Below are 16,157 nucleotides of genomic sequence, written 5' to 3'. Positions count from 1 at the left end.
ATGAAGGTTCAGTACGGTGATGCATGTCTGTCACAGCAGCAAGTCTACGAATGGAGTAGGAAGTTGGCAAATGGTGTGACTTCAGTGGAAGATGTTCCTCGTCCAGGTCAGACACAACGAGTTGTGACTCCATAGAACATTGCAGCAGTTGAAGCCATAGTGAAGGAAAACCGACGAGTGACACTGAATGACATTGCAGCATGTTTACAGATTAGTCATGGGTCAGCACACCACATTGTGCATGATGTGCTCCAGTTTCACAAAGTGTCTGCAAGATGGGTGCCACGGCAGCTGACTCCTGAAATGAGAGAACGACGTGTTGATGGTTGTGAAGAACTTCTTCGGCGCTTTGAACGACAATGTGATGGCTTCCTTGCAAGAATCGTTACTGGGGACGAAACCTGGGTTCACTTCCACCAACCGGAAACGAAGAAGGAGAGCAAGGAATGGCGCCATTCCTCATCACCAAAACCAAAGAAGTTTCGAACAGAACCATCAGCAGGGAAGGCTATGCTGACTCTCTTTTGGGACGAAAAAGGCGTCATTTTGGTGCATTACATGCCTAGAGGGCCCACTGTCACCAGTGCATCAGATCTCCTAAAAAATCATCTGCGGCCTGCAATCAAATCAAAGCGACGTGGATTGCTGTCAGCAGGCGTCCTTTTGCAACATGACAATGCAAGGCCCCACGCTGCCCGTACAACAGTTGGAACAATCACAGACCTGCATTTTGAGTGTCTTCCTCATCCACCATACTCACCAGATCTTGCTCCAAGTGATTTCCATATGTTTGGACCACTCAAAGACGCAATGGGAGGAAAGAAGTTCTGATGAAGAGGTACGGCACGCGGTGCTCGAGTGGTTGCGCGGACTACCAAAAGAATTTTTTTCTAAAGGAATTTATGCACTTTGTAAGCACCGGAGGACTTACATTGAGCGTGGGGGAGATTATGTTGAAGAGTGATACAGCTTTGTATCACCTCTGCACAGTAAATAATAATAATAATAATCATTTAAGACTGATTATACCTTTCAGCGTTCATTCTGGAGCATAGTCACCTTTATAAAATTCCTCCATGATCAACTATTCTGTGCTAACATTCGTGCCTCTCCTGGTGTTAAGCCTATTACTTCAAAATCATTCTTAACCGAATCCAGGTACCTTCTCTTTGGTCTGCCCCGACTCCTCCTACCCTCTACTGCTGAACCCATGAGTCTCTTGGGTAACCTTGCTTCTCCCATGCGTGTAACATGACCCCACCATCTAAGCCTGTTCGCCCTGACTGCTACATCTATAGAGTTCATTCCCAGTTTTTCTTTGATTTCCTCATTGTGGACACCCTCCTGCCATTGTTCCCATCTACTAATACCTGCAATCATCCTAGCTACTTTCATATCCGAAACCTCAACCTTGTTGATAAGGTAACCTGAATCCACCCAGCTATCGCTCCCATACAACAAAGTTGGTCGAAAGATTGAACGGTGCACAGATAACTTGGTACTGACTTCCTTCTTGCAGAAGAGAGTAGATCGTAGCTGAGCGCTCACTGAATTAGCTTTGCTACACCTCGCTTACAGTTCTTTCACTATGTTGCCATCCTGTGAGAATATGCATCCTAAGTACTTGAAACCGTCCACCTGTTCTAACTTTGTTCCTCCTATTTGGCACTCAATCCGTTTATATCTCTTTCCTACTGACAATACTTTCGGTTCGGAGATGGTAATCGTCATACCATAGTCCTTACATTTCTGATCTAGCTCTGAAATATCGAATCTGCCATCACAACTAAGTCATCCGCATATGCAAGACTGCTTATTTTGTGTTCACATATCTTAATCTCACCCAGCCAGTTTATTGTTTTCAACATATGATCCATAAATAATATGAACAACAGTGGAGACAGGTTGCAGCCTTGTCTTACCCCTGAAACTACTCTGAACCATGAACTCAATTTACCGTCAACTCTAACTGCTGCCTGACTACCTATGTAAAGACCTTTAATTGCTTGCAAAAGTTTGCCTCCTATTCCATAATCTCGTAGAACAGACAATAACTTCGTCCTAGGAACCCGGTCATATGCCTTTTCTAGATCTATAAACCATAGATACAATTCCCTGTTCCATTCATAACACTTCTCCATTATTTGCCGTAAGCTAAAGATCTGGTCCTGACAACCTCTAAGAGGGCTAAACCCACACTGATTTTCATCCAATTGGTCCTCAACTAATACTTGCACTTTCCTTTCAACAATACCTGAGAAGACTTTACCCACAACGCTGATTAAAGAGATACCTCTGTAGTTTTTACAATCTTTTCTGTTTACATGTTTAAAGATTGGTGTGATTACTGCTTTTGTCCAGTCTGATGGAACCTGTCCCGACTCCCAGGCCATTTCAATTATCCTGTGTAGCAATTTAAGACCTGACATTCCACTGTATTTGATGAGTTCCGACTTAATTTCATCCACCCCAGCTGCTTTATTGCCCTGCAATCTATTGACCATTTTCACCACTTCCTCAAATGTGATCCTATTTCCATCCTCATTCCTATCCCATTGTACATCGAAATCTGAAACATTACTGATGGTATTTTCACCTACATTGAGCAACTCTTCAAAATATTCCCTCCATCTGCCCAAGGAATCCATAGGATTCACAAGCACAGTAAATAATATTTAAAATATATATATAATATATAATATTTAAAAAAAATTTAAGGTTTTCATTTGACTCACCCTCGTATCTCGGTCCGCATGTAGAGCAGTGCTGTGCAGTTGGTGCAGTGGACAGCATTTTGAGTTAGCATGCAGGTGATCGCGGGTTCAATATTGGATCGAGGCTTATTTGTTTTTATTTGCTGTAAGTATTCTCCGTGGTACGGTATCCGGCGTCGTAATCGTCATACGGAGAGTACAGTGGGTCTTCTACAAAACATTAGTAGTTACGTACTACGAACACAGAAATTGAAGTACAAATCGTTTTCATTGGTCAGGTTTTAAAGAAGCGTTTTGTACGTCGTGGACGCTAATTCTTTCGTCAGTACCAGTGATTAAATTTCAGCCAGGCTATAACTGTCGTGAAGCTCCTTGATGTCTGTGCCTTCTTATACCGTGGTACTATTGGAATCGTGGGATGGGATTGGGTTGGTACCTCGTGACTGCCTTCTATTTTAGATGTCCTCGACCATTCCGCTTGGCAGTCGGAGGACAACCGTTTTCTGAGCATGAGTATCATATCTTTGAGAGGGAGCAAAACAGGCATCTCTGCATGGACTATTAAATATGATAGTTTTGCTAGGACATCTATTTGTTCATTTCCGGACATCCCAGAGTGATCTTTCATCCATAGCATCTCGACGTTGCGAAAGTTCCTCTGCGCCCTAAACACAACGTCGGCAGTTGCTGCAGCTACGGGCTTCGTACAACTGTTATGATAGTTTCTAATCAGTTGTAGAGCTGACATAGTATCAGAGATAGTAACTACTGTGTCTGCTGTGGACGTATGTGCGAATATCGGAGCTTCCAAAATGGCAATCAGCTCGGCTGTCATAATACAGGAGTGTGGATCCAGCTTGTAGAGATCTTGTCGTTTGCTTAGGGTACCCAGTAAGCACTACCAGTACCTTCATTAGACTTTGACCCATCTGTATACACCTCACGGGCATCGTCATAGTGAGACCGGAATTCCACTGATGTTTCGTATTGCTTATTGTAATGCGGTGTAGAAGGACTTTTCCATACCTGCATCTCCTCATATTCAGCCGCCACGGGTGGAAGATGCTTATTTATCCCGTATATTCCGCACACACATTACGATGTTAATTCTCGGATCTTTTCGTCAAGGGACCCATATTCGTCGAAATAGAGCCACAGGAGCAATTTCTTGCAGAGGAATACTCGTTGCAGCTTTAACGGTGGTTCATTCGCTTCAACACGTAATTACTTTGGTTGATGTTGACATGAACGTCCCAGTAACTATAAGCAAGGCTTTGTGCTGCATAGTATCAAGTTTTTTGGAGCGTGGTGTGTACCGCTGATCCGTAGCACATATGGCCGTAATCAAAATGTGTCCTTAGTAGGGACCGGTATAAAGTCACCGCTTCCAGCCGGTCAGAGCCCCACTGTACTCCAGCCGTGCTTTTTCACGTCTAGTTACGATATGTCGGACGAATATGGCAGATTACAACTGTGCACTGGAACAGGACTCGAACTTGCCTTTCGCGGGCAAGTGCCCTGTCAACTGAGCTTTCGCGAGCAAGTGCCCTGTCAACTGAGCTATCTGACACGACCCTCACAGCTTTACTTCCGCCAGTATCTCATCTCCTACCTTCCAAACTTCACAGAAGTTTTCCCGTGGTTTGCGGGACTGGCGTCCTGGAAGAAAGTGTGTTACGAAGACATGGCTTAGCAGCAGTCTGGGTGCATGTTTCCAGAACGAATTTTCACTCAACAGCGGAGTGTGCACTGATACGAAACTTTCTGCGAGACCGTAGCCCGTGTCTGGTGTGAGGTGGGAAGTTGGGTTGGGTTGTTTTGGGGGAAGAGACCAAACGGCGAGGTCATCGGTCTCATCGGTTTTAGGGAAGGCCGGGGAAGGGAGTCGGCCGTGCCCTTTCAAAGGAGCCATCGCGGCATTTGCCTGGAGTGATTTAGGGAAATCACGGAGAACCTAAATCAGGATGGCCGGACGCGGGATTGAACCGTCGTCCTCCAGAATGCGAGTCCAGTGTGTGAACCACTGCGCCAACTCGCTCGGTCTGCGAGACCACTTACGCACGTAAGACGAAGGCCAGTCCCTGTCTGGCTCACACTTTTAATCGGCGACGAAATTTCATACACTAGAAATACTCTACTTCCATTGTACTTTTTTGCGTGGCAATTCATGAAAAGTAAATTACCTAAGGAGTTCTAACTGGACTGCAGTCTCTGGCAGTTATTGAATTGAGTCACTTTGAGCTATGGATGGTGATTATAGCTGAAACAACCGGTTTTGGGTTATATGGTTTTTTTCCACCGCAGTTTAACCTGACGTTAAAAACGCACAATATCACCGGTTTCTATAGTACCCGATTTTCGTTTTTTATTCTCATTGTTTCTTGTAATAAATATAGAAATCGAACAAAGATATGAAAAGTTTGATTCTCTCAGTTTCGAGATAAATTGAATCAAAATATTAAACGAAATTGACAGATTTAGGAAAACTTAGTACACTGTTCGCTGTTCTTCTGGGAAATTAAGTAGTCGAGTACTACCAAAAATTCACGGGTACTCTCCTATAGACTCTAATTTATTGAAACTCGGCTCAAAAATCATGTTGTAATCGGGGATCATGCCACTATTTGGGCATTACGAGTACTCAGTTCTCAGCTTGAAGAACTCTTTTTCACGTTAATTTATCCGTTCGCAAGGGATGCAAGGAGACGAAGGTATATTAAGTAGAAACAGGCAGCAGATCAGCTACTTTTCATTTACATTGTTAAGATTTATTACTGTTACCATAATTTCGTTCCACTGTCATTATTTCATAGAAATGGCGGACAAATCTTTAATCCTGTAGAGCGAATCAAGCATTGCTGCGTCACTTCCTAAAAATATTTTCGGACTAGGGTTGGTGCCATTCTACGATACAGAGGGGCCCAAAAAATGTATCCACTGTTTAAAAGTCCATAACTGTCAAATTAATTGACGGAATTGTCTCATCTTTGGTAGTGTAATAGTTTGTAGTTCCGACAATCGCCACACAAGCGTTGTATTGCGTTCTTTTGTTTTGTCAGATGACAGTCGCCAGATAGTGTTTTGTTCTTAGTTGCACCTAGTTACTCGAGTAAACATGGCTGGCGCAAGGCTTACATTCGATGAATGGAAGTTAGGTTTGAAGTGGTATTTCAAGTACGAAAACATTAATGAGGCTCAACGGCAATGGCGAAATGAGTATCAAACAGAGCCACCGACACGTTTAACGATTCGTCGCATTCGAGACAAATTTGAAGCCGAAGGCTGTGTTAAAGATGTACACAAACAACGATCTCGACGACCTGTAACAGTAACAAGTCCAGCTAATTCCCGAAGTGTGTTACAACTCACTCGCTCACCACACGAGTCTGTGAGACCCAAAGTAGCCCGGCTATCAGTGTTCTCTGTAGCAGCTGACAACACTTTCGGCAAATGAATATGACGCGCTGAAGGACTTGCGGTGGTAGCACACGTTAATTCCTGCGTGTTTGCGGCTTCTGAAGGCGACCGTTTGGAACAGGGACGCGCCTAGCATGAACTTGCCCGATCAGTGGCGTCCTCCGGTGACATTACTGTCTGCCAGGCTTAGCCACAGCCTGGTGGATGTTTCCAGAATGAGATTTTCACTCTGCAGCGGAGTGTGCGCTGATTTGAAAATCCCCCAGGCTGTGGCTAAACCATGTCTCCGCATTATCCTTTCTTCCAGGAGTGCTAGTACTGCAAGGTTTGCAGGAGAGCTTCTGTAAAGTTTGGAAGGTAGGAGACGAGGTACTGGCTGATGTAAAGCTGTGAGGACGGGGCGTGAGTCGTGCTTGGGTAGCTCAGTTGGTAGAGCACTTGCCCGCGAAAGGCAAAGGTCCCGAGTTAGAGTCTCGGTCCGGCACACAGTTTTAATCTGCCAGGAAGTTTCATATCAGCGTACACTCCGCTGCAGAGTAAAAATTTCATTCCAAAAAAATGAATGTTTTATAACATCAATTCCAAACCTTTCTAGCTGTACGGACCACATACTATATAGAAACAGCTTAGAGGCCCGTTAGCTAAATACGAGGGTCGTTCAGTAAGTAATGCCCCACTTTTTTTTTTTTTAAGCCGTTAATATACATAGACAAACTTCCTTGTAGGTGCTTCACCGTTGATGTTTGTCCTGTGCGCCAGTGAAGTTTCGAAATGTTCTGGTCGATGACAGAGCAGTAGAACAGCGTGAAAGTGGCTTCTACATACGACTCACCATACAAACAGCGTGCTGTTATTGAATTCTTGTTTGCAGAAAAAGAAACCGTGGTGAACATCCATAAGCGTTTGTGTGCAGTGTATGGCGATGCTTCAGTTGGTCGGAGTACAGTTGGGCGATGGGTAAAGAAAGTTAGAGCCCCAGGAAGTGCAGAAACAGAGCTCCATGATCAGCCACGCTCGGGACGTCCTGTCACAGCCACTGCTCCAGACACGCTGAATCGTGCGGATGCCATTATTCGTGCCGACCGGCACATCACAACTCGACAACTGGCTCTACTGTTGTCGGTCAGCATTGGAAGTGCGTCTCCAATGATCGAGACTCTCGGATATTGAGAGAGGTGCTCACGATGGGTTCCACGAATGCCCACAGCGGACCACAAGAATCAGAGAAAGGCCATTTCATGTGAATTGTTGGGGCGTTTTGAGGCTGACGGCGAAGATGACGAGAGTGTCAGTCATGCAGTGAAAACATGGCTACACCTACATGACAAGAGCTTTCACCAGCAAGGAATATATGCACAACGTTGGCGTACGGCAATAGAACGTGATGGAGATAACGTAGAAAAGTAGAACATGAACAAGACATGTTTATGTATATTTTTACCAAATTCTGACTCTTAACAGTAAACACGTCCTGAGAAAAAAAATGTGGGGCATTACTTACTGAACGACCCTGTATATTGTGTGTGTGTGTGTGTGTGCGTGCGTGCGTGCGTGCGTGCGTGCGTGCGTGCGTGCGTGCGCGCGCTAGGCACAGGTTTTAGGCAACTCACAACACCTGACAACATCAGCCATGTAGTCCTACAGAAAAATGAACAGGACCTTTTTGTAGCAAATTTGGGATACTTTTTCCATAGAGAATGTAGTTCTCGAATTATTCAAGAAAACTTATATGCATTCAGCATTTTCTCCATATGGACTGGGTGAGGTGGTGTATGGCCAACCGCCCTCACCTTCTATTCGAGAGTCCTGCGTTCAGTTCTTGGGCTGGCCATTCCGCATCCAGCCGAGGACGCACGCCAGCCCTGTAGCACAGTCTCTAGGGTGGGGGCAAGGGGTGAGCGTGTACACTTCCAGCCACTTGGTGTCAAACGGTGTTGGTAATTTTCAACTTAAAAAAAATAAAATAAAAATAAGGTACTGGTTTGATGCAGCCCTCCAAGAATTCCTCTCCTGTGCCAACCTCTTTATCTCAGAGTAACAACCTACGTCCTTAATTATTTGCTGGAAGTATTCCAGTTTCTGTCTTTCTGTACAGGTTTTACCCTCTACAGCTCCCTCTAGTACTATGGAAGTTATTCCGTGATGTAACATATGTTCTACTCTCCGGTCCCTCTTCTTGTCAGTATTTTCCGTATATTCGTTTGCTCGTCGGTTCTGTGGCAAACCACCTCTTTTTTTACCTTATCAGTCCACCTAATTTTCAAGATTCGTCTGCAGCTCCACATCTCAAATGCTTCGATTCCTTTTTGTTCCGATTTTCCCACACACTGTCTTTCACTATCACACCATGCTGTGTTCCAGACGTAGATTCACAGAAACTTCTTCCTCTAATTAATGATTGTGTTTGATAGTAGTAGGCTTCCCTTGACCAGAAATGCCCTTTTCGCCAGTGTTAGTCTGCTTTTGATGTCCTCCTTGCTCCGACTGTCGTGGATTACTTTGCTGCCTAGGTAGCAGAATCCCTGAATTTCATTTGCTTCGTGATCACCAGTTATGATAAGAATCACGCTGTTCTCATTTCTTCTACTTTTACTTTCGTCTTTCTTCGATTTACTCCCAATCCATATTCTGTACTCATTAGACTGTTCATTCCATTCAGCAGATCCTGTAATTCTTATTCCCTTTCACTGAGGTCACCACCGAACCTTAACATTTATATCCTTTCACCTTGAATTTTAATCGCACTCCTGACCATTTCTTTTATTTCCACCATTGCTTCTTCGATGTACAGATTGAACAGTGGGAGCGAAAGAGTACCGGGTGATGAAGAAGTTAGTATAAATTTGAAAACTTAATAAACCACGGAATAATGTAGATAGAGAGGTAAAAATTGACACACATGCTTGGAATGACATGGGGTTTTATTAGAACAAAAAAAAAAAAAAACACCCCATATTGCTAGACGCGTGAAAGATCTCTTGCGCGCGTCGTTTGGTGATGATCGTGTGCTCAGCCGCCACTTTCGTCATGCTTGGCCTCCCAGGTCCCCAGACCTCAATCCGTGCGATTATTGGCTTCGGGTTTACCTGAAGTTGCAAGTGTATCGTGATCGACCGACATCTCTAGGGATGCTGAAAGACAACATCCGACGCCAATGCCTCACCATAACTCCGGACATGTTTTATAGTGCTGTTCACAACATTATTCCTCGACTACAGCTATTGTTGAGGAATGATGGTGGACATATTGAGCATTTCCTGTAAAGAACATCATCTTTGCTTTGTCTTACTTTGTTATGCTAATTATTGCTATTCTGATCAGGTGAAGCGCCATCTGTCGGATATTTTTTGAACGTTTGTATTCTTTTGGTTCTAATGAAACCCCATGTCATTCCAAGCATGTGTGTCAATTTGTACCTCTCTATCTACATTATTCCGTGCTTTATTCAGTTTTCAAATTTATACTGACTTCTTGATCACCCGCTACATCCCTGTCTTACACACTTTTTAATCTGAACACTTCGCTTTTGGTCTTCCACTCTCGATGCTCCCTCTTTGTCCTTGTACATATTGTACGTTACCCGTCTTTTCCTGTGGCTTATCCATATTTTTTAAAAGGCTATAGGAGGTTTCACATGAAAAATGTGGAGGCGTTACTTTTCAGCACGCCCTCGTACTTGTGTTACTGTGTTGAACCGTTAACGTAAGGTTACAGCTCTTAATGAGTAGATTTTGACAAGCTTTTAAAACTTTAAAACTGGTCAATAATTACATGGAATACTGAAAACGAAACTTGTGTTTCTCCTGGAAACCATTAGATAGGTAACCTGCCAGTCAGATCGGGTGGTGGTCTACTAACAAGGGAACCCCCCCCCCCGTCAGATTTAGTTATAAGTTGGCACAGTGGATAGGGCTTGAAAAACTGAACACAGATCAATCGAGAAAACAGGAAGAAGTTGTGTGGGACTATGAAAAAAATAAGCAAAATATACAAACTGAGTAGTCCATGCGCAAGATAGGCAACATCAAGGATAGCGTAAGCTGAGGAGCGCCGTAGTCCCGTGGTTAGCGTGAGGTCCTTGGTTCAAGTCTTCACTCGCGTGAAAATTTTATTTTCTCAAAGTTATGATCTGTCCGTTCGTTCGTTGACGTCTCTGTTCACTGTAATAAGTTTAGTGTCTGTGTTTTGCGACCGCACCGCAAAACCGTGCGATTAGTAGACGAAAGGACGTGCCTCTCCAATGGGAACCGAAAACATTTGATCGCAAGGTCATAGGTCAACCGATTCCTCCACAGGAAAACACGTCTGATATATTCTATACGACACTGGTGACGGCATGTGCGTCACATGACAGGAATATGTTGTCGACCCACCTAACTTGTACACTTGGCGAATGGGTAAAAAGATTCTTCTAAGATTCTTCTACCTTGCCCAATTTAGGTTTTCTTGTGGATGTGGTAATCACTCCCAAAAAAGTGATGGAAACATAAGAGTTTGTCACATGAACTGCAACAAATGAATGCAACAGTTTCACAGTCGTGTGTTTCGATGTTTGTTTAGGTGTAGCGTCCCCATACTACGGCGCAGTTACCTCGCATCGGACGGACGGACGGACAGATAATAATTGTCTGAAAATAAAAAATTAAACATTTCACTCGAGGGAAGACTTGAACCAAGGACCTCTCCTTTCGCAGCTGCTCACGCTAACCACGGGACCAGGGAGCTCCTAACCGCACATTATCCTAATTGTTTTATATCATGCACATGGACTACTCGGTTTGTATATTTTGCTTATTTTTTTCATAGTTCCACACAACTTCTTCCTGTTTTCTCGATTAATGTGTGTTCAATTGAGGCCTATCCACAGTGCCAACTTATAACTAAATCTGAGGGGGGGGGGGGGGGGGGTGCGATGGGGAGGTTCCCTTGTAAGTAGAGATTTCCGACCTACTGTACGTGTTTTTTTTTCTGCCTGTGCTGTGATGTAACGCCGTCGTTTTCTCTGGTGTGTCCCGCAGTGCTGCTGAGCGAACCGATCGAGAACGACGAGCTGCAGTTCAAGACGCTCAAGATCACCGACTTCGGGCTGGCGCGCGAGGTGGACAAGACGACGCGCATGTCGGCGGCCGGCACGTACGCCTGGATGGCGCCCGAGGTCATCAAGACGTCCACCTTCTCCAAGGCCAGCGACGTCTGGAGGTGAGTCCCGCCAAGGCCGCTCCTCTCCACTGCTCAGCCACTCACTCCGCCCTCACCCGGCACCCGCACAGCGCCCGCTTACCACCCTCCCCGTCCAAAATACTTCCGGCTCAAGTCGACACCGGTCCTCTGACGTTGTATTCATCAAATGAACTACAAGATGCAGAAACGGCATATCTAACAAATTTTATTATTTTTATTTTTTATTTTTTTTTTACCAATCGGTATTTGGAAAGTAATTCCGTACAGAAGGTCCGCATATGTACACGCTGGAACGTGGTTTCTCTGGCTGTTCATTATCTTCAAACATGCATGATGGTCACATCTTGCCCCCATTCTAACAGCCGTGTACCGCTAGTCTCTAGAGGAACGGAAGGTTCCAAATGATTGGAAAAGAGCACAGGTAGTCCCAGTCTTCAAGAAGGGTCGTCGAGCAGATGCGCAAAACGACAGACCTATATCTTTGGCGTCGATCTATTGTAGAATTATAGAACATGTTTTCTGCTCGCGTATCATGTCATTTCTGGAAACCCAGAATCTACTATGTAGGAATCAACATGGATTCCGGAAACAGCGATCGTGTGAGACCCAACTCGCTTTATTTGTTCATGAGACCCAGAAAATATTAGATACAGGCTCCCAGGTAGATGCTATTTTTCTTGACTTCCGGAAGGCGTTCGATACAGTTCCGCACTGTCGCCTGATAAACAAAGTAAGAGCCTACGGAATATCAGACCAGCTGTGTGGCTGGATTGAACAGTTTTTAGCAAACAGAACACAGCATGTTGTTATCAATGGAGAGACGTCTACAGACGTTAAAGTAACCTCTGGCGTGCCACAGGGGAGTGTTATGGGAGCATTGCTTTTCACAATATATATAAATGACCTAGTAGATAGTGTCGGAAGTTCCATGCGGCTTTTCGCGGATGATGCTGTAGTATACAGAGAAGTTGCAGCATTAGAAAATTGTAGCGAAATGCAGGAAGATCTGCAGAGGATAGGCACTTGGTGCAGGGAGTGGCAACTGACCCTTAACATAGACAAATGAAATGTATTGCGAATACATAGAAAGAAGGATCCTTTATTGTATGATAGCGGAACAAACACTGGTAGCAGTTACTTCTGTAAAATATCTGGGAGTATGCGTGTGGAACGATTTGAAGTGGAATGATCATACAAAATTAATTGTTGGTAAGGCGGGTACCAGGTTGAGATTCATTGGGAGAGTGCTTAGAAAATGTAGTCCATCAACAAAGGAGGTGGCTTACAAAACACTCGTTCGACCTATACTTGAGTATTGCTCATCAGTGTGGGATCCGTACCAGATCGGTCTGACGGAGGAGATAGAGAAGATCCAAAGAAGAGCGGCGCGTTTCGACACAGGGTTATTTGGTAAGCGTGATAGCGTTACGGAGATGTTTAGCAAACTCAAGTGGCAGACTCTGCAAGAGAGGCGCTCTGCATCGCGGTGTAGCTTGCTGTCCAGGTTCCGAGAGGGTGCGTTTCTGGATGAGGTATCGAATATATTGCTTCCCCCTACTTATACCTCCCGAGGAGATCACGAATGTAAAATTAGAGAGATTCGAGCGCGCAGTCGTTCTTCCCGCGAACCATACGCAACTGGAACAGGAAAGGGAGGTAATGACGGTGGCACGTAAGGTGCCCTCCGCCACACACCGTTGGGTGGCTTGCGGAGTGTAAATGTAGATGTAGATCTAGCACCTCTAACTGCACTGAAGAGCCAAAGAAACTGGTACACCTGCCAAATATCATGTAGCGCCCCCGTGAGCACGCAGAAGTACCGCAACACAACGTGGCATGGACTCGACTTATGTTAAAGTGGTGCAGCAGGGAATTGATACAATGCAACCTGCAGGGCTGTCCATAAAGCCGTCAGAGTACGAAGGCGTGGAGATATCTCCTGAACAGCACGTTGCAAGGCTCAATAATGTTCATGTCAGGGGAGTATGGTGGCCAGCGGAAGTGTTTAAACTCAGAAGAGCGTTTCTGGAGCCACTGTGTAACGATTCTGGACGTGAAGGGGTGTCGCATTGTCCTTCTGGAATTGCCCAAGTCCGTCGGAATGCACAATGGACATGAATGGATGCAGGTTATCAGACAGCATGCTTACGTACGTGTCATCTGTCGGAGTCGTATCTAGACAAGTCAGGGGTCCCACATCACACCAACTGCACGCGTCCCACATCATTACAAAGCCTCCACCAGTCCATGGATTCATGAGGTTGTCTCCATTCCCATACACATGCATCCGCTCGACACAATTTGGAACGAGACTCGTCCGACCAGGCAACATGTTTCCAGTCATCATCAGTTCCAATGTCGGTGTTGACGGGCCCAGGTGAGGAGTAAAGCTTTGTGTCGTGCAGTGATCAAGGATACACGAGTGGGCTTTCGGCTCTGAAAGCCCATATCGATGATGTTTAGTTGAATGTTTCGCACGCTGACACATGTTGATGACCCAGCATTGATATCTGCAGCAATTTTCGGAAGGGTTGCACATCTGTCACGTTGAACGTTTCTCTTCAGTCGTCGTTGGTACCGTTCTTGCAGGATCTTTTTCCAGCCGCAGCGATGTCGGACATTTGATGTTTCACCGAATTCCTGATATTTACGGTACACTCGTGAAATGGTCGTACGTGAAAATCCCCACTTCATCCCTACCTCGGAGGTGCTGTGTCCTGTCGTCCGTGCGCCGACTACAACATCATGTTCAAACCTGCCATTGTAGCAGCAGTAACCGGTGTAACAACTGCGACAGACACTTGTTCTTATATATAAGCTTTGCCGACCGCAGCGCCGTATTATGCCTGTTTTTGAATACGCATGCCTATACCAGTTTCTTCGGCGCTTCAGTGTCCATGGTACGAGAAATCTTTTCAAGTCCCAAATATCTATCGTGTATATATGCAGACTGTAGCGACGAATGAAAATTTGTGCCAAGGCCAGCATTCGAACCAGGGTCTCCTGCTTAGCAGGCAGATGCCTGCCACCATGGCGCAGTGGCTTTGCACAGCTGCACGAATTACTCTCACGCCTCCCTCCTCAATTCGAATCTAGATGATGTTTGACATTCATTTGGATAGAGGATCTATGCCTGAGTTTCACGCAGCATCCCCCATTTCCTTCGATGCTAAGGTGGCATTCCAATTCCGTTGGAGAGTCTTTGTAATGCTGTCCGAGTTTAGGAGGAATAGCAGTTGGGCTGAGACGTGAATGGGAATTTCGATCGAGGGGGAGGCGTGCTGGGGTAGTACTCGCCACTGTGCCAGGGTGGAGTAGTGGTCAGCGCGTCTGCCTAGTGACCAGAAGACCCAGGTTCGAATGCCAAGCTTGGTACAAATTTTCATTCATCGCTTCAGTCTGCATATATACATCATTTCTAGCACAGTTGTTCTCTTTCTGGAAAGTAGACAATGTCGGCCATGTGACAAAATCAAATAGGGGTAATGCAGGAGTAGGTTTAACAATGAATAAAAAAAAAAATAGGAGCGCGGGTAAGCTACTACGAACAGCATAGTGAACGCATCATTGTAGCCCAGATAGACACAAAGCCCAGGCCTACCACAGTACTACAAGTTTATTGATATTAGGAAAAGGAAGAGAAGGAAAAGTAGTAGGTGAATATGGAATTGGGGGGGGGGGGGGGTAACGAATGAAAGAGGAAGCCGCCTCGTAGAATTTTCACAGAGCATAACTTAATCATAGCTAACACTTGGTTCAAGAACCATGAAACATGGTTGTATACGTGGAAGAGGCCTGGAGACACTGGAAAGTTTCAGATAGGTTATGTAATGCTAAGACAGAGATTTAGGAACCAGGGTTTAAATTGTAAGACATTTACAGGGACAGATGTGTACTCTGACCACAATCTATTGGTTATGAACTGTAGATTAAAGCTAAATACACTGCAGAAAGGTGAGAATTTAAGGAGATGGGACCTGGATAAACTGAAAGAACCAGAGGTAGAAAAGAGTGTCAGAGAGGGCATTAGGGAACGGTTGACAAGAACGGGGGAAAGAAAGACAGTAGAAGAAGAATGGGTAGCTTTGAGAGATGAAATGGTGAAAGCAGCAGAGGATCAAGTAGTTAAAAAGACGAGCGCTAGTAGAAATCCTTGGGTAACAGAAGAGATATTGATTTAATTGATGAAAGGAGTAAGATAGATACTGCCTGCAGGAAAATTAAAGAGACCTTTGGAGAAAGAGAACCATTTGTGTGAATATCAAGAGCTCAGATGGAAAACCAGTACTAAGCAAAGAAGGGAAAGCAAAAAAGTCGAAGGTATATATAGAGGGTCTATACAAGTGCGACGTACTTGAGGGCAATATTATGGAGATAGAAGAGGACGTAGATGAAGATGAAATGGGAGATACGATACTGCGTGAAGAGTTTGACAGAGCACTGAAAGATCTAAGTCGAAAAAAGGCTCCATTAGAACTACTGATAGCCTTGGGAGATCCAGCCACAACAAAACTCTATCATCTGGTGAGCAAGATGCATGAGACAGGCGAAGTACCCTCAGACTTCGAGAAGAATATAATAATTCCAATCCCAAAGAAAGCAGGTGTTGACAGATGTGAAAATTACCGAACTATCAGTTTAATAAGCCACGGCTGCAAAATACTAACAAGAATTCTTTACAGAGGAATGGAAAAACTGGTAGAAGCCGACCTCGGGGAAGATCAGTTTGGATTCCGTAGAAATGTTGGAACATGTGAGGCAATACTGACCCTAAGAATTATCTTAGAAAATAGATTAAGGAAAGGCAAACCTACGTTTCTGGCATTTGTAGACTTAGAAAAAGCT

At 44.8% G+C, this 16,157-nt stretch overlaps 1 protein-coding gene across 1 annotated transcript in view; it reads left to right on the top strand.

Annotated features, from left to right (window-relative positions):
* LOC124550777 (mitogen-activated protein kinase kinase kinase 10-like) overlaps window positions 1–16,157 on the top strand; it is a 680,343-nt gene that overhangs the window by 507,247 nt on the left and 156,939 nt on the right. The window contains exon 2 of the mRNA XM_047125500.1: window positions 11,150–11,330. Coding sequence (XP_046981456.1) covers window positions 11,150–11,330 — 181 coding nt within the window. The remainder of the gene's footprint in view (window positions 1–11,149; window positions 11,331–16,157) is intronic.

This window comes from Schistocerca americana, chromosome 9 (genome assembly GCF_021461395.2).
Source record: "Schistocerca americana isolate TAMUIC-IGC-003095 chromosome 9, iqSchAmer2.1, whole genome shotgun sequence".
NCBI classification, from domain to species: domain Eukaryota; kingdom Metazoa; phylum Arthropoda; class Insecta; order Orthoptera; family Acrididae; genus Schistocerca; species Schistocerca americana.
This window is presented reverse-complemented; position numbering and strand designations above follow the sequence as displayed.